Source organism: Chlamydotis macqueenii, chromosome 28 (assembly GCF_036417535.1).
Source record: "Chlamydotis macqueenii isolate bChlMac1 chromosome 28, bChlMac1.mat, whole genome shotgun sequence".
Taxonomy (NCBI): Eukaryota; Metazoa; Chordata; class Aves; order Otidiformes; family Otididae; genus Chlamydotis; species Chlamydotis macqueenii.
The window spans coordinates 1-24,231 of NC_141583.1; the positions used below are offsets into that span (position 1 = coordinate 1).

General features: G+C 51.4%; 1 protein-coding gene across 1 annotated transcript; it reads right to left on the reverse strand.

The window, feature by feature from the left end:
- Window positions 1-32: 32 nt before the first annotated feature.
- On the reverse strand, window positions 33-2,657 carry LOC147597153 (protein NDRG2-like; the record flags this gene model as incomplete). The annotated part of the gene is made up of 4 exons (XM_086768098.1): window positions 2,556-2,657; window positions 2,387-2,507; window positions 212-274; window positions 33-93 (listed from the first exon to the last, which is right to left on the reverse strand). Coding segments are annotated over exons 1-4 (270 nt in total), but the record flags the coding sequence as incomplete, so codon positions are not given.
- Window positions 2,658-24,231: the final 21,574 nt, after the last annotated feature.

Below are 24,231 nucleotides of genomic sequence, written 5' to 3' on the forward strand. Positions count from 1 at the left end.
TGCCCCGCCCCACGCCCCGCCCCACATCTCACCCCAAATTTAGCCAGGACGAAGGCGCCGGCGCCCACCCCGATGCCCACGATGCTGGTGATGCTGGGGGGGTGGGCGGGGTCAGGCCGGTGCTGACCCCGCCCCCCCGTCCCGTCCCGCTACGGGTCAGGGGCCCCCTCCCCGCCCCACAGCGCCGTGGGGCGCCCCCCCGCCCACTCACTTGAGGTGCCGGAGGACGCAGGGGACAATTTCGGCCAGTTGCTCCAGGGAGGGGTACTGGTACCTGCGGGGGAGGGGCGGGGGCCGGGGGGGGGAGGGGCGACGGGGGGAGGGGCAAGGGGTCAATCGGGGGTCGAGGTGGGGGGAGGGCAGGCGAGGGGACCAATGAGGTGAAGCGATGGCGGTTGGGGGGGGGAGGAGTGCGTAGGGTGACGCTGCGATGTGATGGTGGTCGAGGTGGGGGGACGGGGGGGCGGGGGGTCAACTGGGGGGGGGGGAGGGGTGGGGGGGTCAACAGAGAGACGACAGGGTCAACTGGGGGTTAATGGGGGCAACTGGGGGTTAGTGGGGGGCAACTGGGGGTTAATGGGGGTCAGTGGGGTCAACTGGGGGTTAATGGAGGCAACTGGGGGTTAATGGGGGTCAACTGGGGGTTAGTGGGGGGCAACTGGGGGTTAATGGGGGTCAGTGGGGTCAACGGGGGGTTAATGGGGGTCAACTGGGGGTTAATGGGGGTCAACGGGGGGCTTATGGGGGGCAACTGGGGGTTAATGGGGGAAACTGGGGGTCAATGGGGGGCAACTGGGGGTCAATGGGGGCAACTGGGGGTTAATGGGGGTCAACAGGGGGTCAACTGGGGGTTAATGGGGGCAACTGGGGGTTAATGGGGGTCAATGGGGGGCTTATGGGGGGCAACTGGGGGTTAATGGGGGCAACTGGGGTTAATGGGAAGCAACTGGGGGTCAATGGGGGCAACTGGGGGTTAATGGGGGTCAACAGGGGGTCAACTGGGGGTTAATGGGGGTCAACGGGGGGTCAACTGGGGTTTAATGGGGGTCAAATGGGGGTTAATGGGGGTCAATGGGGGGTCAACTGGGGTTTAATGGGGGTCAACTGGGTGTTAATGGGGGTCAACTGGGGGTTAATGGGGTCAACGGGGGGTTAATGGGGGTCAACTGGGGGTTAATGGGGTCAACGGGGGGTCAATGGGGGTCAACTGGGGGTTAATGGGGGTCAACTGGGTGTTAATGGGGGCAACCAGGTGTTACTGGGGGTCACTGGGGGTTAATGGGGGTCAACTGGGGGTTAATGGGGGTTAACAGGGGTCAATGGGGGTCAACTGGGGGTTAATGGGTGCAACTGGGGGTTAATGTGGGGCAACTGGGCCTTAATGGGGGTCAACGGGGGTCAATGGGGGTCAACTGGGGGTTAATGCGGGCAACTGGGGATTAATGGGGGTCAATGGGGGGTTAATGGGGGTCAGTGGGGTCAACTGGGGGTTAGTGGGGGGCAACTGGGGGTTAATGGGGGTCACTGGGGGTCAATGGGGGGCAACGGGGGGTCAATGGGGGTCAACGGGGGGTCAATGGGGGTCAACTGGGGGTTAATGGGGGTCAACAAGGGGTTAATGGGGGCAACTGGGGGTTAATGGGGGTCAGTGGGGTCAACGGGGGGTCAATGGGGGTCAACAAGGGGTTAATGGGGGCAACTGGGGGTTAATGGGGGTCAGTGGGGTCAACGGGGGGTTAATGGGGGTCAACTGGGTGTTAATGGGGGTCAACGGGGGTTAATGGGGCAACTGGGGGTTAATGGGGGTCAACGGGGGGTTAATGGGGGCAACTGGGGGTTAATGGGGGTCAGTGGGGTCAACGGGGGGTTAATGGGGGTCAATGGGGGTCAACTGGGGGTTAATGGGGGCAACTGGGGGTTAATGGGGGTCAGTGGGGTCAAGTGGGGGTTAATGGGGGCAACTGGGGGGTTAATGGGGTCACTGGGATCAACTGGGGGGGTCCGTGGGGTCAACTGGGGGGGCAGTGGGGTCAACCGGGTCGTCAGAGGGGTCAACGCAGTCAACTGGGAGTCACTGGGGTCAACTGGGGGGGCAGTGGGGTCAACAGGGGGGTCAGTGGGGTCAACCTGGGGGTCACTGGGGTCAACTGGGGGGGCAGTGGGGTCAACTGGGGGGGCAGTGGGGTCAACGCAGTCAACTGGGAGTCACTGGGGTCAACTGGGGGGGCAGTGGGGTCAACAGGGGGGTCAGTGGGGTCAACCTGGGGGTCACTGGGGTCAACTGGGGGGGCAGTGGGGTCAACTGGGGGGGCAGTGGGGTCAACGCAGTCAACTGGGAGTCACTGGGGTCAACTGGGGGGAGCAGAAGAGGGGAGTGCAGACGCACCCCGGGGGGTAGGGCGGGGCGCCCACCTCCATGCCGGGGGGGTCGAGGTGGACGAGCAGGAAGTGGCTGGCGACCTCCCGCATCTCGGGGTGGGCGAAGAGCGGGGCGAAGCACGAGGTGTCTGCGGGGGAGGGGCGCGGTGGGAGAGGGGGAAGGGGGCGGGACTCACGCGTGTGGCCCACGTCCGGCAGCATCAGCAGGGCGGGGCGACCAGGGCGGGGCGCGCCCTCCAGCGCCACGTGAACAGGCCCCAACGGCGTCTCCAACACCGCCCCCTGCTGGCCGGGAGGACCGGACACCGGAACGGGGAGTGGTCACCGCCACACCCCCCACAGGTTCGCCCCCAAAATCTCGCGATTTCCCCCAAGATTCCCACCTTTTGCCCGCCAAATCCTGCATTTTTGCCCCAAATTACCCCATTTCGCACCAAAATCCCCCATTTTGCCCCAAAATCTAACGATTCCCCCAAATTCCCCCATTTTGCCCCCCAAATCCCGCATTTTTGCCCCAAATTCCCCCATTTCACCCCAAAATCCCACATTTTGCCCCCAAAATCCCGGATTTCACCCCAAATTCCCACATTTTGCCCCCAAAATCCCCCATTCTTGCCCAAAATTCCCCCATTTCGCACCAAAATCCCACATTTTGCCCCCAAAATCCCGTGATTTCCCCCAAATTCCCACAATTTGCCCCCCAAATCCCGCATTTTTGCCCAAATTCCCGCATTTCACACCAAAAGCCCACATTGTTGCCCCAAAATCCTGGAATTTCGCCCCAAATTCCCACATTTTGCCCCACAAATCCCCCATTTTTCCCCCAAATTCCCGCATTCCGCACCAAAATCCCACATTTTGCTCCCAAAATCCTGTGATTTCCCCAAATTCCCCCATTTTGCCCCCCAAATCCCGCATTTTTGCCCCAAATTCCCGCATTTTTGCACCAAATTCCCACATTTTACACCAAAATTCCCACATTTTGCCCCAAATTCCCACATTTCACACCAAAATCTCACATTTTGCCCCCCAAATCCTGCGATTTCCCCCAAATTCCCCCATTTTCCCCCAAAATCCCGCATTTTTGCCCCAAATCCCCCATTTTTGCCCCAAATTCCCCCATTTCGCACCAAAATTCCCACATTTTGCCCCAAATTCCCCCATTTCGCACCAAAATCCCACATTTTGCCCCCAAAATCCAGCATTTTACACCAAAATCCCACATTTTGCCCCCAAAATCCCCCATTTTTCCCCCAAATTCCCCCATTTTGCCCCCCAAATCCCGCATTTTTGCCCAAATTCCCGCATTTTTGCCCCAAATTCCCAAATTTTACACCAAAATTCCCACATTTTGCCCCAAATTCCCACATTTCACACCAAAAGCCCACATTTTGCCCCCAAAATCCCACAATTTCCCCCCAAATTCCCGCATTTTGCCCCCAAAATCTCACATTTTTGCCCCAAATTCCCGCATTTTACACCAAAATCCCACATTTTGCCCCCAAATTCCCGCATTTTTGCCCCAAATTCCCCCATTTCGCACCAAAATTCCCACATTTTGCCCCAAATTCCCCCATTTCGCACCAAAATTCCCACATTTTGCCCCCAAAATCCAGCATTTTACACCAAAATCCCTCATTTTGCCCCCAAAATCCCCCATTTTTGCCCCAAATTCCCCCATTTCACACCAAAATCTCACATTTTGCCCCCCAAGTCCCACATTTTTGCCCCAAATTCCCACATTTCACACCAAAATCCCACATTTTGCCCCCAAATCCCCCATCTTTTCCCCAAATTCCCGCATTTCGCACCAAAATCCCACATTTTGCTCCCAAAATCCTGTGATTTCCCCAAATTCCCCCATTTTGCCCCCAAAATCCAGCATTTTTGCCCCAAATTCCCGCATTTTTGCCCCAAATTCCCCCATTTCGCACCAAAATCCCACATTTTGCCCCCAAAATCCCACAATTTCCCCCCAAATTCCCCCATTTTGCCCCCAAAATCCCACATTTTTGCCCCAAATTCCCCCATTTTACACCAAATTCCCCCATTTTGCCCCCAAAATCCCCCATTTTTCCCCCAAATTCCCGCATTTTGGCCCCAAATCCCGCATTTTTGCCCCAAATTCCCCCATTTCACACCAAAATCCCACATTTTGCCCCCGAATCCCGGGATTTCACCCCGAATTCCCCCATTTTGCCCCCAGAATCCCCCATTTTTGCCCCAAATTCCCCCATTTCACACCAAAATCCCACATTGTTGCCCCAAAATCCCGTGATTTCCCCCCAAATTCCCCCGTTTTGCCCGCAAATGCCGCATTTTTGCCCGAAATTCCCACATTTCACACCAAAATCCCACATTTTGCCCCCAAAATCCCGGGATTTCACCCCAAATTCCCACAATTTGCCCCCAAAATCCCCCATTTTTGCCCCAAATTCCCCCATTTCGCACCAAAATCCCACATTTTGCCCCCAAAAGCCCGTGATTTCCCCCAAATTCCCCCGTTTTGCCCCCCAAATTCCCGCATTTTTGCCCCAAATTCCCCCATTTTGCCCCAAATTCCCCCATTTTGCCCCAAATTCCCCCATTTCGCACCAAAATCCCACATTTTGCCCCCAAAATCCCGTGATTTCCCCCAAATTCCCCCGTTTCGCCCCCCAAATGCCGCATTTTTGCCCGAAATTCCCACATTTCACACCAAAATCCCACATTTTGCCCCCAAAATCCCGCGATTTCCCCCCAAATTCCCCCGTTTTGCCCCCAAATGCCGCATTTTTGCCCAAAATTCCCACATTTCGCATCAAAATCCCACATTTTGCTCCCAAAATCCTGTGATTTCCCCATATTCCCCCATTTTGCCCCCCAAATCCTGCATTTTTGCCCCAAATTCCCCCATTTTCCACCATAATTCCCGCATTTTGCCCCAAATTCCCCCATTTCGCACCAAAATCCCACACTGTTGCCCCAAAATCCCGTGATTTCCCCCCAAATTCCCCCGTTTCGCCCCCAAATGCTGCATTTTTGCCCAAAATTCCCACATTTTACACCAAAATCGCACATTTTGCCCCCAAAATCCCCCATTTTTGCCCCAAATTCCCGCATTTTAGCCCCAAATCCCGCTTTTTTGCCCCAAATTCCCCCATTTCGCACCAAAATTCCCACATTTTGCCCCAAATCCCCCCATTTCACACCAAAATCCCACATTTTGCCCACTGAAAAGGGAAGCTAGGGAAGGAATTTGTCCTGTCATAGAGCGGTTCATAGAACTAAGACTACTAAAAGAATGTGAGTCAGAATTCAATACACCTGTACTTCCAGTTAAGAAACCTGATGGGTCCTATAGGATAGTTCAAGACTTAAGAGCCATCAACAAAATAACAGAGGACCTGTGGTAGCTAACCCCTATACCCTATTAACCATGCTAAAACCTGATTTAGCTTGGTTTACGGTCCTAGATTTAAAAGATGCTTTCTTTTGCCTCCCTCTCCATGAAGCCAGCCAGAAAATTTTTGCTTTTGAATGGGAAAATCCCAAAAGTGGTCGAAAGACCCGGCTCACATGGACGGTGTTGCCGCAGGGTTTTAAAAATAGCCCCACAATTTTTGGGAATCAGCTAGCAAAGGACTTGGAATCATGGGAACCACCATCAGAAGAAGGGAAGGTGTTACAATATGTAGACGACCTTCTTATTGCAACCAGAACCAAAGAATCCTGTGTCATTTGGACCGTGAGTCTGTGAAATTTCCTGGGACTACAGGGATATCGGGTTTCTAAGAAAAAGGCACAGGCGTTGTTACAACCCCAGGTCACGTACCTGGGGTACGAGATCAGTGCCGGACAACGGATCCTAGGACAAGCCCGGAAAGAGGCCATATGCCAAAGCCCCCGACCACAAACTATAAAGGAACTACGGACATTCTTAGGAATGACGGGGTGGTGCCAACTTTGGATATGTGATTATGGTCTGCCTGTTAAGCCACTCTATTCCCTGATAGCAGCTAACCAAAAGGATCTCCAGTGGGATGCTGAGTCAGATCGAGCCTTCCATCAGCTGAAGAAAGCCCTGATGTCGGCATCGGCAGTGGGACTTCCTGATGTGAGTAAGCCATTTTTTCTATTTTCCCACGAAAAACAAGGAATGGCACTAGGAATATTGGCACAAGATTTGGGACCATACAGACGGGCGGTAGCATACTTCTCCAAACAGCTGGATGCCGCTGCGAAAGGGTGGCTGTTCTGGTTTTGTTAGTGGGGGGGGCCTAAGGTGGCAGCTTCTGTAGGAAACTGCTAGAAGTCGCTCCCCTTTGTTCAGTGGACTCGGCCGGGCCTAGGGCGGACCCGCTGCTGGCCAAGGCCGAGCCAATTGGTAGCAGAATGTCCCGTGATAACGCCTCTGCGATAACGTATTTAAATAGGGGAAAACAGGAAAAAGAGGGAGGAGAAGATGTGAAGCAGCTGAGCGGGGGGCAGAGAGGGGGAAGCGCGAGCCTCGTGGGCCTTGCAGGCCTCACCCTCTGGCCTCCCGCCGGGCAGCCGACTGGGCCCAACTCGGCCCGGCCTGGCTGCAAGAAGTGGAGAGGAGCAGTTGAAGTGAATAAGATGTAAAAAGGATCCTGAGAGACATCTGCCAGCCTGTTGTGAGGAACGGCTGCAGACGCCAAGGTCAGTGAAGGAGGAGGGGGAGGAGTAATGCGGCTCCTGGCCAAGATTCCTCTGCAACTCGTGGTGACGACCATGGTGAAGCAGGTTGTCCCCCTGCAGCCCATGGAGGTCCACGGAGGGGCAGAGATCCACCTGCAGCCTGTGGAGGACCCCACGCCGGAGCAGGTGGAGGCCTGAAGGAGGCTGTGCCCCGTGGAGGGCCCGCTGGGACAGCTGTTCTAGAGGGACTGTGTTGGATACCTGGAGTATCAGGGACACTTAGTGAACAATCCAGACCGAATGGAATTGTTATGTTTGTGAGCAGCAGGCCTCAAGGACATCACTGAAGCCGCTTGTGAGAAAGTAATGAAGCCGCCTGTAAGAAAGTACTGAAGCCACCTGTGAGAAAATAATGAGGCCGCCTGTGAGAAAGTAATGAAGCTTCCTGTGAGAAAGTAAACGAAGCAACCTTGAAGAAGATCGTAAACAACTCTGAGAAAGTGAAAACATGAAAAGTACGGGACTTTCAGGTTAACGGGACTTTCCAAATTAGCTAACTGCAAGTAGGAAGGATATGCAAATGTAACTATTAGAGCTTAAGCCAATCACGCAATGACTAGTAGGCATATTTTATCTTAGCAATAGAAATATGTGCACCCGGGACTAATAAATCGAACTACGCTTATTACTCATATTGAGTCTTTTGTCGTACGTTCCTCCGTCGCTCGCAAATGGCGCCCGAACAGGGACTACTAGAAGACACTGCTATCGGAGTGGCGGAGGCAGAGAAGCACCGGGAGCAGCGACCGGGGGGCAAGATCGACTACGCATTTGTCCTTCAGATGCGACGATCCGGAGCCTGAACCGTTGAAACAGGGGTTCGCCGTCTGCCAGGGCTACAGGACAAGCTGCAAAAAAGGGGTGCCTTAATCAGGGAGCACCAATAGTGAGTACTTAATCAGGGAGTAAAAGGGGTGCCTTAATCAGGGAGCACCAATTGTGAAACTGCCGGCAATAATGGAAAAGGAGGTAGCCCTAGAATTATTATGCTCTCTATGAGAGGACTGAGTTATGACTCGGCCGTCCTAGAAGCTTTGCTGCAGTGGGCAAAGAAAAGGGAATTAATCCCCACAGTTGATGATCCTTTTGAACTCCCGACACAGGAAAAGATAGGAAAAAAGCTGTGGGATGAAATAAGTAAGGGATCTCCACCGTGTGGAAGCTAATGAACGAAACATTGATAAGCATGAAAGCCGAGCGTTCAGTTGCTGCATCTGCTTTTGCGGCCTTAACTCCAGCCGACGGGTCCACCTCCACTACCAGCATGCTGTTCTCGGGTTTAACGAGCCCTGCCGCCGCCCCGGCTCGTGCTGAGGGTGGGGGGGTTCGAGCCCCAGCAAGGACTCCAGGAACTGCAGCCACAGCCCCTATAACTATAGATATGCGGGCACCAGAGGGAAAAACTGCCAAAGGCTTTTCACCACCATCAGACGTACCACCGCCAGGCACCCCGCCACGCTGCGCCAGTGCAGACTCAGAGTCACGAGCCTTTTCGCCGGCACCAACAGCTCTGGTTTATCCCCCGTTACCACCTTCTTCCCTGCCACCACGGCGTGAGGAGGAGGGGGATGAACATTCATCTGGCTCCAAGGACGCACAGCTGGAAGAGACGCTAAAAAGACTGGAAGCCCTAGAGATTCGCCTAGAAGTGTCACTGGGAAACTTGTCAACTCCTTCGCCTGTGCCACATCGAGACCTGTCAGCATCCAACCTATTCATTCCGAACGGAGCATCGGGTGAGATCAGTCTTTTTGCACCTTTGCAAGGGACGCCGGCGGGAGGGGCCGGGGTTTTGAATCCGATAGTGCAGTGGAAAGAGGTGATTCGAGATGCTTTGATAGAAGGAGAGCCTTTTCCTATGGCATTTCCAGTTGTGACTGATAATACTGGGAAAAGTGTGTGGAAAGCATTAGACTGGAAAATATTGAAGGAAGCTAAAAGTGCAGTTACTCAGTATGGGCTAAAATCATCATATGCTCAATCTGTGTTGCAGCATATTTTTTCATCACAGTTGTTAGCTCCTTATGATATTAGAATGATTGTCCAGGTCGCAGCAGCTGCAGTTCTTTCAGTACTGGCAGGCTGCTTGTGATAGGGCAGCTGCAACGCCTCGACAACAGGGTGATCCATTATTCGGGGTGCAAACTCAAATGCTGATGGGAGCGGGACACTACACACGATCTGATTGGCAAGCGCAATTTGCTACCGAAGTGTTACAACTGGGCCAAGATTTGGCTTATAGAGCGCTTGCTAGGGTGCACGATGAAAAGTCTGGACCTGCCTTTACATCAAGAAGACAAGGTCCCACAGAACCATATGGGAAATTTATTGATCGGTTGCACACTGCAATTATGGCTCACCCTGATCTGGATGATGACATGAAAGCAAAGTTCTTAGATATGCTTGCCTTTAATAATGCTAATAAAAAAAAAACAAAAACCAAAAAACAAACCCAAAAAACTAAGAGAGCCCTCAGTGTGCTGCCAAAAGGATCTAGTACAGGGCAACTGCTGGAAGCTGCTGAGCGAATGTTAGAACAAGAAAAGGCTACAGTCATGGCTGCTGCTGTAGGTGCAGCCATTAAACCGTTGATATCAATAAAGCGGCGCGTGATTAACTGTCTGTAACCCCCATTCCCTCTTCCCCCCCCCCCGCCCCCCATCCCTGTCCCGCTAAGGGGGCAGGGGAGGGAGGTGGAGATGGTGTTAAGCCTGGGAAGAGGGAGGGGTGGGGGGAGGTTGTCTTGTTCCCTTTTTCCTTATCCTGCTTTGGTTTTAGTGATGGTCTGTTTTGCCTGTAGCGGTGGCTTTAAGGATCCCTCCCTATTCTTGTCTTAAACCTCAGGTTTTAGTTTTCTTTCCTCTTATATGTCTGGGCCACAGCCGCCGCCAGGCGCCCCCACCCCCCCGCCCCTGACATGGTTAACAGATACTCCTGTCTGAGTCGAGCTTTGTATAAGTGGAAGGACCGTTCCCTCTTATAACATGGGGGAAGGGATACGCTTATGTCTTTACAGGAGCAGTAAACAAGTGGATCCTTGTCTGTATCATCTGCGGGTATTTCAGAACATGTTTGGTTGACCTGCCAGATACCGGTAGGACGGCAACTCTGTGTAAAACAGCAGCAACCACAAGTGCTGAGTGCTAAAACTACAAAAGATGGAACTTTTTGGGATCAGTAAAGATGGACTTCTATTTTTTTTTAACTATTCAAGAGCTAATGTTTCTAGAGGGGTAATGATTGTAAATGCTTTAAGATCTATACATTGCAACGACACAGCATGACGTAATCATGCGAGCACATATCAAAATCCAGACAGCGTAAAAGACCTAAACGAAGCATACATAGCATTGAATCTGGTTGCCAAGATAATACAGAGTTTTGGAAACTAAGTAAAATTATTGCTGCTTCAGTCTTTACACCTGGTGTGGCAAGTGCCTAGGCATTAACTATGCTAAATAAATTGGACTGTTGGCTTGCTAAGCAAATAAATACAACTGTATCGGCACTATCAACGCTGTTAACTGATGTAGATTCTATATACTATGCTACTTTACAAAACAGAACCGCTGTTAGCCTGCAGAGCACATATTTGACGGGCCTTGTTGCATGCGCTGGCCACGCATGCAGCAACGTCTAGTCAGGCCTTGTTGTATGCGCTGGCCACGCATGCAGCAACACCTAGTCAGGACTCTTTCACTGAATCTGCTGAGGGTATAAACAGAGGTGGCTCGGAGCGAAGGGGAGAGGACAGACCCAGAGCACACTTTATTTACAACAGGGGACGCCCTGAAGGTGCTGCGCCTGCCTCCCTTCTCTGCTCTGACCCGGCTGATAAACATCCTCTTGCTCAGCGGTGTCTTTGGCATAGTTGGGTTAGTAACAGAATAGATCAGCAATAGATTTTTTTTATTATTAGCACAAAATCATGGTTGTCAGGATTTTGATGGGCTTTGCTGCATGAATCTGTCTGATCATTCGGAATCTATTCACAAAAGTATTCAAAACTTGCAAAAAGGAGTACAAAAACAGCAACAAAGTGATGGTTTTGATATATTCAGACATCTTTTGGTGACTTGATATAAGCTTGTTACTAATAGCTGTAGGATGCTTATTCATTCCTTTTATATATGTATTTTGATCTATAATTCTGTGTCTTAAAATGTGTGCAAACTTTAATAGATAAAGCGTTGAAACAAGCCTCTTCTCCTAAACAAAGAAGGGGGAGATGTGGTATTTCGCTGAGCCAGTATGGTATCAGTGAAAGCACACCGACCTTGGGGGAGGAATGCAATCATGCTCTCAGGAAGAAAGCCATGGAATGAGAAGGGAAGCTTTAAGATACAAAACATTGTTAGCAGAATTTATGGCTTGTTTCAACAGAGGCCTGCAGAAAACTAGTCATTGCTCTTGTAGATAAGAAAGTTACTGGAGTTGTTATATCCATAATAGTAGAAAAATGTTATAGTAGAAAATTACTAGAAGGTACTGAAACTTAGCTTTGCTTTGTAATCATGAATATGCATAAACATGTGATCAGTAATTTTATTAACTAAGCTTGTGTGTGGCATAACTGGGTGGTTGCTGTCCTTGGTTAAAATCGGAATTATGATACTAGGCATCATACTAGGCATAACATACCATGCTTGCAAAAAATGATTAACAACTCAATACAGACAATCTGGCTCATAAAAAAAAAAAAAAAAAAAAAAAAAAGAAGAAAAGGGAGATTCAGTAGAGGCCTACATGAACCTAGTTGATATTGTAGTAAAATAAGGTCAGGAGTACCAAAAAGAGCCATAGGAGGACCATGTTATTTTGGAAAATTGATAATGTTTGCTCCACCTATGAGAACATTACGGAATCACACTCGAGCAAGAAGATCGCTAAAAGTATTGACTCCCCATTGTGACGGCAATTTAACCCTGTTGGGTACAGCTGAGCGGATAGCATTATCTTTATTTGTTCCTTGGGCAGCAACTGCAAAAGCTTTAGCTAACTTAAATAAATTAGCTTGTTGGGCACAAAAGCAAATGAATTTAACCTCTAGCATGTTATCAGGATTATTAGAAGACATGGATAGTATGCGTCATGATATTTTTGCAGAATCTAGCAGCCATTGATTTTTTGTTATTAGCGCATAAGTGGGTCTGGATTGTTCAAAACAAAAAGGGGGATTTGTTGGATACCTGGAGTATCAGGGACACTTAGTGAACAATCCAGACCGAATGGAATTGTTATGTTTGTGAGCAGCAGGCCTCAAGGACATCACTGAAGCCGCTTGTGAGAAAGTAATGAAGCCGCCTGTAAGAAAGTACTGAAGCCACCTGTGAGAAAATAATGAGGCCGCCTGTGAGAAAGTAATGAAGCTTCCTGTGAGAAAGTAAACGAAGCAACCTTGAAGAAGATCGTAAACAACTCTGAGAAAATGAAAACATGAAAAGTACGGGACTTTCAGGTTAATGGGACTTTCCAGATTAGCTAACTGCAAGTAGGAAGGATATGCAAATGTAACTATTAGAGCTTAAGCCAATCACGCAATGACTAGTAGGCATATTTTATCTTAGCAATAGAAATATGTGCACCCGGGACTAATAAATCGAACTACGCTTATTACTCATATTGAGTCTTTTGTCGTACGTTCCTCCGTCGCTCGCAGGACTGCACCCCGTGGAAGAGATGACCCACGCCGGAGCAGTTTCACGGAGGACTGTGGACATGGGAGGGACCCCACGCTGGAGCAGAGGAGGAATGCAAGGAGTTCTTCCCCCGACGATGACACAGAGGCGTAAAACAACGCGTGATGAACTGACTGCGACCCCCATTCCCCCCCCCCGCCCCCGACTCCCCCCTCCATGCCGCTCGGGAGGGGAAGGTAGTAGAGATAATGTTAAGCCCGGGAAGAGGGAGGGGTGGGGGGAGGTTATCTTGTTCCCTGTCTCATTCTCCTGCTAGTTTTAGAAATAAATGAGTGTTTTTCCCCAAGTCGAGTCTGTTTTGCCTGTAACGGTAACTTTACAAATTTCTTCCCGTCCTTATCTCAAACCTCGAGCCGTTTTTCTTATATCATCTCCTCCTATTCTCTCGGAGGGTGGGGGGAGCGAGAGAGAGACTGTGTAGTCTGGTCCCGATCGGGGCTGAACTACGACAGTGGCCCAGCTGTCTGAGAGCAGTAGCAGCTGTCATTCTAAACATTCAAGAAGCCTGAAAGTTCACTCTAGGCCAGAAAATGACTGTCCTAGTTTCCCAGACTGTATCTGCGGTCCTTGAAGCAAAAGGAGGGCATTGGCTTTCCCCACAAAGGTTCCTGAAATATCAAGCTATAATGGTTGAACAGGATGATGTTGAAATCGTGACCACAAACATCATCAATCCGGCCTCATTCCTTGATGGGAACATCGGGGAGCCGGTGAGTCATGACTGCGTGGAAACAATTGAAACCATGTATTCTAGTCGAACGGATCTTAAAGATGTCCCTGTCGATGGAGCCGAACATTGGTTCACCGATGGAAGCAGCTATATGTTAAATGGAAGGCGACATTCCGGATATGCTGTTACCACTTTTGAAAAGGTGATAGAGTCCAGGCCACTATCAGCCGACGTCTCAGCCCAAAAGGCCGAGATCATAGCCCTTACCTGAGCCCTGGAGAGAGCCCAGGGAAGGACTGTAAACATTTGGACTGACCCTAAATATGCCTTTGGGGTGGTACATGCCCATGGAGCAATATGGAAGGCAAGAGGACTGTTAAATTCTCATGGAAAAACCATCAAACACGCAGAAGGGATTTTGAAAATCCTGAATGCAGTCCAGCTTCCCAAAAAGGTGGCAATTATGCATATTAAAGCACACCAGAAAGTGAGCACAGAATTGGAAAGAGGAAATGAGCTGGCAGATAGGGAAGCAAAACAAGCAGCTAGAGAAACAATCAAGGTAGAGGGTGCGCTAATACCTGATGGACAGGTATTTCTAGAAGGTAAACCAGAATACACAAAGGAAGTCGGCAAACTTATTAATGATCTAAAGGGGTCATATAATGAGGAAGGGTGGGCCAATTACTACCCCTCACACGGGAGGGTAGTAATTCCCTCCTACATGATATGGTCAGTAGTCCGAGAAGAACATAGAAAAAGACACTGGGGGGAGGGGGGGGCAGAAGCCCTATATAAAGATCTCATCAGGAACATAATAGTGCGAAACTTAGACACTACCGTTAGACAAGTAACTCAACAATGTGATCTTTGTCTCCAGACTAATCCTGAAGTTGTAAAAGGGCCGAAACTTGAAAAAATCGGAAAGGGGAATGGTCCGGGACAACGTTGGCAGATTGATTTCTCAGAACTCCCTAGAAAAGGGGGGTATCGATACTTATTAGTACTTACGGATACCTTTTCAGGCTGGCCAGAAGCTTTCCCGTGCGGAACTGCTAAAGCCTGGGAAGTAACCAAAATACTGCTCCAGGAAATAGTACCTAGGTTTGGAGTCCCAGCAGTAATGTCCTCGGATAGAGGACCACATTTTGTGTCCAGAATAGTACAAGCAATTAGCCACCATCTAGGGATAGAGTGGCAATTACATACCTCTTACCGACCACAATCAAGTGGCCAGGTGGAGAAAATGAATCACCCAATCAAACAACAGATTGTCAAGTTGGGTCAGGAAACTAATCTAACTTTACCATTAGCTCTTATACGAATACGAACCAGACCAAGAGCAAGAGAAGGGCTTAGTCCATTCGAAATTCTATATGGACGACCCTATGGGGTACAAAAGGGAACGTCTTCACAAATTGGTGAAGAAATAATGACCTCCTATATGGTGGCACTAAACAAACAATTAAAAAGAATTGAAAAACATGCAATGGGAACACGTCGTAGGGGTCTGGATGGGCCTGTTCACGATATACAACCAGGGGACTATGTATATGTTAAGTCTCTTACAGAAAAAACTCTGGAACCACAGTGGGCCGGACCTTTTCAAGTCCTCCTCTCCACCTACACGGCAATTAAGGTAAAGGGACAGAACTCCTGGATACACCATACTCGGATCAAGAGAGCCTCTGCAACCTTGTGGAAAGTAACTCCAGACAACAACGAAGACTTGAGACTTAAACTCGTTCGAACGGATAAGGGCGGGAACAATGTGGGTAACAAGTAAGTGAGCCAAAAGCAGTAGTGAACCGAAGGGACACCACAGCAAACGATACCGGACAAAGAAACCGGGACCGGCCAGTAACTAATCTCGCCCAAATCTGTCATCGGTGCAGTTTATATCTTATTTGTCATTTTATTATAGGAAATATAAAACCCATTTTAGCAGGTCACCGAAGGCAGTACATTATCTACAGAAGTAGCTGTACTAATCCACTAGACCAACTAAATCCTAAAATGACCAATTGTTTAATTGGAATTGTGATTGGGCTTACAATATTTTCCTGCATCTTACCACCAACTTGTAATCAAAAGGACACCAAATGGCCGTGGTCTCACGCCTCCCTTGGGTTTACAGGAAGCATGGGACCACCTTTTAAACGGTCGGGCTTAAACTTGGCCACTGTGGTTATGCACAAAATGGAAATGTACTCAGGGCATGAGTGGGGCTGGGACAGAGGCAACAGGGATCCTTAATACTATGGTGCGCCCCGTTGTGATCTTATTGATTAGCTTAGGAGTTTTATTAATATTAACTATTGTGCTGTACCTATGGGTTTGGAGAATGTTTAAGAAAGTAACACTGTCGTAGTTCAGCCCCGATCAGGACCAGACTACGCAGTCTCTCTCTCACTCCTCCCACCCTCCGAGAGAACAGGGGGAGATAACGTAAGGAAAAACGGCTTGAGGTTTGAGATAAGGACAGGGAGAAATCCTTAAAGTTACCGTCACGGGCAAAACAGACTCCTCTTGGGGAAAACTATTCATTTATTACTACAAACAGCAAGATAATGAGACAGAGAACAAGATAACCTCCCTCCACCCCTCCCTCTTCCCAAGCTTAACATTATCTCTACTACCTTCCCCCCCCCGAGTGGCACAGGAGGGGGAAGAGGGAATGGGGATTGCGGTCAGTTCATCACGCGTTGTTTTACGCTGCTGCTTCATGGTTGGGGGAAGAACTCCTCACATTCCTCCCCTGCTCTGTTGTGGGGTCCCACCCGTACGCCACAGTCCTTCCTGAAACTGCTCCGGCATGGGTCATCTCTTCCACGGGGTGCAGTCTCTCCAGAACAGCTGTCCCAGCGGGCCCTCCATGGGCCACAGCTGCCTTCAGGCATCCACCTCCCCCAGTACGGGATCCTTCACGGGCTCCAAGTGGATCTCTGCCCCTCCGTGGACCTCCATGGGCTGCAGGGGGACAACCTGCTCCACCATGGTCGTCACCACAGGCTGCAGGGGAATCTTGGCCAGGAGCCACATTACTCCTCCCACTCCTTCTGAACTGACCTGGGCATCTGCAGCCGTTCCTCACAACAGGCTGGTAGATGTCTCTCAGGATCCTTTTTACATCTTATTTACTTCTCCTCTCCTCTCCACTTCCTGCAGCTGGGCCGGACCAATTCGGGCCCAGTCAGCCGCTTGGCGAGAGGCCAGAGGGTGAGGCCTGCAAGGCCCATAAGGCCTGCGCCTCCCCCTCTGTGCCTCTGCCCCCCGCTCAGCTGCTTCACATCTCTACCTTTTTTCTTTCTGTTTTCCCCTATTTAAATACGTTATCGCAGAGGCATTATCATGGGACATTCTGCTACCAATTGGCTTGGCCTTGGCCAGCAGCGGGTCCGCTCTAGGCCCGGCCGAGTCCACTGAACAAAGGGGAGCGACTTCTAGCAGTTTCCTACAGAAGCTACCACCTTAGCCCCCCCCCCACTAACAAAACCATGTATGATGCTTCATATCATTCAGGGAAACTGTTTAAGTAAAAGAATTTACTTAGTGTGATAAAAAGGGGGGATTGATATAGGGGACAATAAGTTAATCACAACTATATATGTATTCTCTTAAAGAATTGTTGTAGTTCAGCCCCGATCGGGACCAGACTACGCAGTCTCTCTCTCACTCCCCCCCCACCCTCCAAGAGAACAGGGGGAGATTTGGTAAACAAAAGAAAACCAGGAAAAAAACCAAACCCGTGGGTTGAGATTGAACAAAAAGTAAATTTAACAGTAATGACAGAAGAAAACAAAACAGTGATGCAATACAAATATAGTATAATGGCTTACAACAAATCTCCACACCTAGTTTCTTCCACGTAGCAGGAGGCTCCTTTCACCACCCTCCTCACTTACATACTGAGCCCCAGCAGTTAGCTAATTAGTTAACTATCCCAGCCATAGGGGCTACCAGCTTCAGTACTCCACCCAGCTCAGGTAAATATTAACTCTATCCTAGCCAGAAACAGGACAAGAATACAGTTATAAAACATAGTCACGTACCCATATAGCTTAGAGAAACAATTAATGGAAGAGGAAGTCTGTTTTTTTTTTCTTTTCCTGACAAAGGACTCATTTGTAAGGAGTGAGAAACAGTCCCTACTGCTCAGTGGGAAAAAATCTTAAAAATCCTGAACCTTTTGTTACATGGTGACCAGCTCTGAATACCCTTGCTGCTCCTCACCGGCTCTTGCTACCACACATACAGGCTCCAAACTCTGGGGCTCCAGGCTTTCCTAGACCACCAGGACAGGGTGGTAAAGATCTACAGGCGTAAAAAAAATCTACAGGCCAGGAAACATTGGGGCTCCGGGATCTCCTAGACCACCAGGACTCCGACGTTTAACACCAGCTCGAGCTGTCCGCCTAGTGTTAAACCACAGCTTAAAAATGGTGAATGTCAGACAGCTGCTCCCACACCAGAAGTGTCAGCTCTGGAATGTCTTGCTGCTTCTCACCAGCTCTAGGCACCACATCTACAGGCTCACAAATATTGGGGATCCGGCATTTCCTGGGACACCAGGACTCCGACGTCTACCATCACCTCAACTCAGCAGTCCCTTTTGAAAAAAATCTTAAAAATCACAAACGTCAGAAGACTGCTCCCACACCAGAAGTGACATTTCTGAAAGCTCTTGCTTCTCCTGCCCGGCTCTTGCCACCGCATCTACAGGCTCACAAATATTGGGACTGCGAGATTTCCTAGAACACCAGCACTCCAACGTTTACCACGGTGTACTTATGGCCGCCCAGTGAAAACACTCTTATATATCATGAACGTTGGATGATAGATCCCACACCAGAAGTGCCAGCTCTGAAAACCCCTCAGTGGCTCTTGCCACCGCATCTACAAGCCCAGCAACACTGGGGCTCCGTTCTTTCCTAGACAATCAGGACTCTGACTTTTGCCACCATGTACACCAGTAAACTTTCAGAGGTGGCACTTTTGGTGTTAAAGCAATCGTCTGAGTTCGTGATTTTTAAGATTTATTTCTCACTGTGAAGCAGCTCTAGGAGATGGTAAGTGTCAGAGTCCTGGTGGTGGAGGAAAGCCCAGAGACTCAATGTTTCTGAGCCTGTAGATGTGGTGGGAAGAGACGGTGAGGAGCAGCAAGAACTTTTAGAGCAGGCACTTCCGGTGTTGGAGTAATTGTCTGACTTCCTTCTGCGCGGCTGCTTCCAAGTTGACGGTAACTGCCAGCGTGCTAGCTGTGTAGGACAGTGAAGAGGCTGACGTGTGTGTGTCCGTAGAGCTGCTAGAAAGCGTACGTGAAGAGCAGGAAGGGCTTTCAGAGCAGCCGGCTCTCGTCTTGGACAGTCGCCACACATCCGCACTTTTAGTGCCTCAGAACCCCGGACAGCTTGCAAAACACGGCTGTAACTGTCCCAGCGCAAGCTGTTCAGGAAAGCACAGAAACGCGATGTTCGCGTGCTTTTAGCGCTGCTCGCAAGAAGCCTCCGGAGCAGGCACTTCTCGTGCGGCAACAACCGTGCCTGCTACGATCTTTCCAAGCCTCTTTTCCTCCGGGCAGCCGGCTTGAGCTGATGTGAAGTGTTGGTGGGCAAATCATCCAGAGAAGTGTAGCAATGCTTCTGGGTTGTTAGCAAGAGCGAGTGAAGAGCAGCAAGAGCTTTCCTTGCTGACCCTTTTCACGTTGGAGATTAGCTGGACATTTGCCGGTTTAGTGCCTTGTTTCTTCTGCGCAGCTTGCACAAAGCTCATTGCGGCTTTCGCGGTTCGAGTTGTGCATCGCCGGAGCTCTGCGGGAAAGAGCGAGAGAAGAGCCGCGAAAGCTCCGAGTGCGGCCAGCTCGCGTGTAGCCGCGAATGTGCGCTGTTCGCCGGTTGGAGGGCGAGTGCCTTCTGCGCGGCTGCTTCCAAGTTGACGGTAACTGCCAGCGTGCTAGCTGTGTAGGACAGTGAAGAGGCTGACGTGTGTGTGTCCGTAGAGCTGCTAGAAAGCGTACGTGAAGAGCAGGAAGGGCTTTCAGAGCAGCCGGCTCTCGTCTTGGACAGTCGCCACACATCCGCACTTTTAGTGCCTCAGAACCCCGGACAGCTTGCAAAACACGGCTGTAACTGTCCCAGCGCAAGCTGTTCAGGAAAGCACAGAAATGCGATGTTCGCGTGCTTTTAGCGCTGCTCGCAAGAAGCCTCCGGAGCAGGCACTTCTCGTGCGGCAACAACCGTGCCTTCTACGATCTTTCCTAGCCTCTTTTCCTCCGGGCAGCCGGCTTGAGCTGATGTGAAGTGTTGGTGGGCAAATCATCCAGAGAAGTGTAGCAATGCTTCTGGGCTGTTAGCAAGAGCTTTCCTTGCTGAGCCTTTTCACGTTGGAGATTAGCTGGACATTTGCCGGTTTAGTGCCTTGTTTCTTCTGCGCAGCTTGCACAAAGCTTATTGCGGCTTTCGCGGTTCGAGTTGTGCATCGCCGGAGCTCTGCGGGAAAGAGCGAGAGAAGAGCCGCGAAAGCTCCGAGTGCGGCCAGCTCGCGTGTAGCCGCGAATGTGCACTGTTCGCCGGTTGGAGGGCGACTGCCTTCTGCGCGGCTGGTTCCAAGTTGACGGTAACTGCCAGCGTGCTAGCTGTGTAGGACAGTGAAGAGGCTGACGTGTGTGTGTCCGTAGAGCTGCTAGAAAGCGTACGTGAAGAGCAGGAAGGGCTTTCAGAGCAGCCGGCTCTCGTCTTGGACAGTCGCCACACATCCGCACTTTTAGTGCCTCAGAACCCCGGACAGCTTGCAAAACACGGCTGTAACTGTCCCAGCGCAAGCTGTTCAGGAAAGCACAGAAACGCGATGTTCGCGTGCTTTTAGCGCTGCTCGCAAGAAGCCTCCGGAGCAGGCACTTCTCGTGCGGCAACAACCGTGCCTGCTACGATCTTTCCTAGCCTCTTTTCCTCCGGGCAGCCGGCTTGAGCTGATGTGAAGTGTTGGTGGGCAAATCATCCAGAGAAGTGTAGCAATGCTTCTGGGTTGTTAGCAAGAGCGAGTGAAGAGCAGCAAGAGCTTTCCTTGCTGACCGTTTTCATGTGGGAGATTAGCTGGACATTTGCCGGTTTAGTGCCTTGTTTCTTCTGCGCAGCTTGCACAAAGCTTATTGCGGCTTTCGCGGTTCGAGTTGTGCATCGCCGGAGCTCTGCGGGAAAGAGCGAGAGAAGAGCCGCGAAAGCTCCGGGTGCGGCCAGCACGCGTGTAGCCGCGAATGTGCGCTGTTCGCCGGTTGCAGGGCGACTGCCTTCTGCGCGGCTGCTTCCAAGTTGACGGTAACTGCCAGCGTGCTAGCTGTGTAGGACAGTGAAGAGGCTGACGTGTGTGTGTCCGTAGAGCTGCCAGAAAGCGTACGTGAAGAGCAGGAAGGGCTTTCAGAGCAGCCGGCTCTCGTCTTGGACAGTCGCCACACATCCGCACTTTTAGTGCCTCAGAACCCCGGACAGCTTGCAAAACACGGCTGTAACTGTCCCAGCGCAAGCTGTTCAGGAAAGCACAGAAATGCGATGTTCGCGTGCTTTTAGCGCTGCTCGCAAGAAGCCTCCGGAGCAGGCACTTCTCGTGCGGCAACAACCGTGCCTGCTACGATCTTTCCTAGCCTCTTTTCCTCCGGGCAGCCGGCTTGAGCTGATGTGAAGTGTTGGTGGGCAAATCATCCAGAGAAGTGTAGCAATGCTTCTGGGCTGTTAGCAAGAGCGAGTGAAGAGCAGCAAGAGCTTTCCTTGCTGACCGTTTTCATGTGGGAGATTAGCTGGACATTTGCCGGTTTAGTGCCTTGTTTCTTCTGCGCAGCTTGCACAAAGCTTATTGCGGCTTTCGCGGTTCGAGTTGTGCATCGCCGGAGCTCTGCGGGAAAGAGCGAGAGAAGAGCCGCGAAAGCTCCGGGTGCGGCCAGCTCGCGTGTAGCCGCGAATGTGCACTGTTCGCCGGTTGGAGGGCGACTGCCTTCTGCGCGGCTGCTTCCAAGTTGACGGTAAGTGCCAGCGTGCTAGCTGTGTAGGACAGTGAAGAGGCTGACGCGTGTGTGTCCGTAGAGCTGCCAGAAAGCGTACGTGAAGAGCAGGAAGGGCTTTCAGAGCAGCCGGTTCTCGTCTTGGACAGTCGCCACACATCCGCACTTTTAGTGCCTCAGAACCCCGGACAGCTTGCAAAACACGGCTGTAACTGTCCCAGCGCAAGCTGTTCAGGAAAGCACAGAAATGCGATGTTCGCGTGCTTTTAGCGCTGCTTGCAAGAAGCCTCCGGAGCAGGCACTTCTCGTGCGGCAACAACCGTGCCTTCTACGATCTTTCCTAGCCTCTTTTCCTCCGGGCAGCCGGCTTGAGCTGATGTGAAGTGTTGGTGGGCAAATCATCCAGAGAAGTGTAGCAATGCTTCTGGGCTGTTAGCAAGAGCGAGTGAAGAGCAGCAAGAGCTTTCCTTGCTGACCGTTTTCATGTGGGAGATTAGCTGGACATTTGCCGGTTTAGTGCCTTGTTTCTTCTGCGCAGCTTGCACAAAGCTTATTGCGGCTTTCGCGGTTCGAGTTGTGCATCGCCGGAGCTCTGCGGGAAAGAGCGAGAGAAGAGCCGCGAAAGCTCCGGGTGCGGCCAGCTCGCGTGTAGCCGCGAATGTGCACTGTTCGCCGGTTGGAGGGCGACTGCCTTCTGCGCGGCTGGTTCCAAGCTGACGGTAACTGCCAGCGTGCTAGCTGTGTAGGACAGTGAAGAGGCTGACGTGTGTGTGTCCGTAGAGCTGCCAGAAAGCGTACGTGAAGAGCAGGAAGGGCTTTCAGAGCAGCCGGCTCTCGTCTTGGACAGTCGCCACACATCCGCACTTTTAGTGCCTCAGAACCCCGGACAGCTTGCAAAACACGGCTGTAACTGTCCCAGCGCAAGCTGTTCAGGAAAGCACAGAAATGCGATGTTCGCGTGCTTTTAGCGCTGCTTGCAAGAAGCCTCCGGAGCAGGCACTTCTCGTGCGGCAACAACCGTGCCTTCTACGATCTTTCCTAGCCTCTTTTCCTCCGGGCAGCCGGCTTTAGCTGATGTGAAGTGTTGGTGGGCAAATCATCCAGAGAAGTGTAGCAATGCTTCTGGGCTGTTAGCAAGAGCGAGTGAAGAGCAGCAAGAGCTTTCCTTGCTGACCGTTTTCATGTGGGAGATTAGCTGGACATTTGCCGGTTTAGTGCCTTGTTTCTTCTGCGCAGCTTGCACAAAGCTTATTGCGGCTTTCGCGGTTCGAGTTGTGCATCGCCGGAGCTCTGCGGGAAAGAGCGAGAGAAGAGCCGCGAAAGCTCCGGGTGCGGCCAGCTCGCGTGTAGCCGCGAATGTGCACTGTTCGCCGGTTGGAGGGCGACTGCCTTCTGCGCGGCTGGTTCCAAGCTGACGGTAAGTGCCAGCGTGCTAGCTGTGTAGGACAGTGAAGAGGCTGACGTGTGTGTGTCCGTAGAGCTGCCAGAAAGCGTACGTGAAGAGCAGGAAGGGCTTTCAGAGCAGCCGGCTCTCGTCTTGGACAGTCGCCACACATCCGCACTTTTAGTGCCTCAGAACCCCGGACAGCTTGCAAAACACGGCTGTAACTGTCCCAGCGCAAGCTGTTCAGGAAAGCACAGAAATGCGATGTTCGCGTGCTTTTAGCGCTGCTCGCAAGAAGCCTCCGGAGCAGGCACTTCTCGTGCGGCAACAACCGTGCCTGCTACGATCTTTCCTAGCCTCTTTTCCTCCGGGCAGCCGGCTTGAGCTGATGTGAAGTGTTGGTGGGCAAATCATCCAGAGAAGTGTAGCAATGCTTCTGGGTTGTTAGCAAGAGCGAGTGAAGAGCAGCAAGAGCTTTCCTTGCTGACCGTTTTCATGTGGGAGATTAGCTGGACATTTGCCGGTTTAGTGCCTTGTTTCTTCTGCGCAGCTTGCACAAAGCTTATTGCGGCTTTCGCGGTTCGAGTTGTGCATCGCCGGAGCTCTGCGGGAAAGAGCGAGAGAAGAGCCGCGAAAGCTCCGGGTGCGGCCAGCTCGCGTGTAGCCGCGAATGTGCACTGTTCGCCGGTTGGAGGGCGACTGCCTTCTGCGCGGCTGGTTCCAAGCTGACGGTAACTGCCAGCGTGCTAGCTGTGTAGGACAGTGAAGAGGCTGACGTGTGTGTGTCCGTAGAGCTGCCAGAAAGCGTACGTGAAGAGCAGGAAGGGCTTTCAGAGCAGCCGGCTCTCGTCTTGGACAGTCGCCACACATCCGCACTTTTAGTGCCTCAGAACCCCGGACAGCTTGCAAAACACGGCTGTAACTGTCCCAGCGCAAGCTGTTCAGGAAAGCACAGAAATGCGATGTTCGCGTGCTTTTAGCGCTGCTTGCAAGAAGCCTCCGGAGCAGGCACTTCTCGTGCGGCAACAACCGTGCCTTCTACGATCTTTCCTAGCCTCTTTTCCTCCGGGCAGCCGGCTTGAGCTGATGTGAAGTGTTGGTGGGCAAATCATCCAGAGAAGTGTAGCAATGCTTCTGGGCTGTTAGCAAGAGCGAGTGAAGAGCAGCAAGAGCTTTCCTTGCTGACCGTTTTCATGTGGGAGATTAGCTGGACATTTGCCGGTTTAGTGCCTTGTTTCTTCTGCGCAGCTTGCACAAAGCTTATTGCGGCTTTCGCGGTTCGAGTTGTGCATCGCCGGAGCTCTGCGGGAAAGAGCGAGAGAAGAGCCGCGAAAGCTCCGGGTGCGGCCAGCTCGCGTGTAGCCGCGAATGTGCACTGTTCGCCGGTTGGAGGGCGACTGCCTTCTGC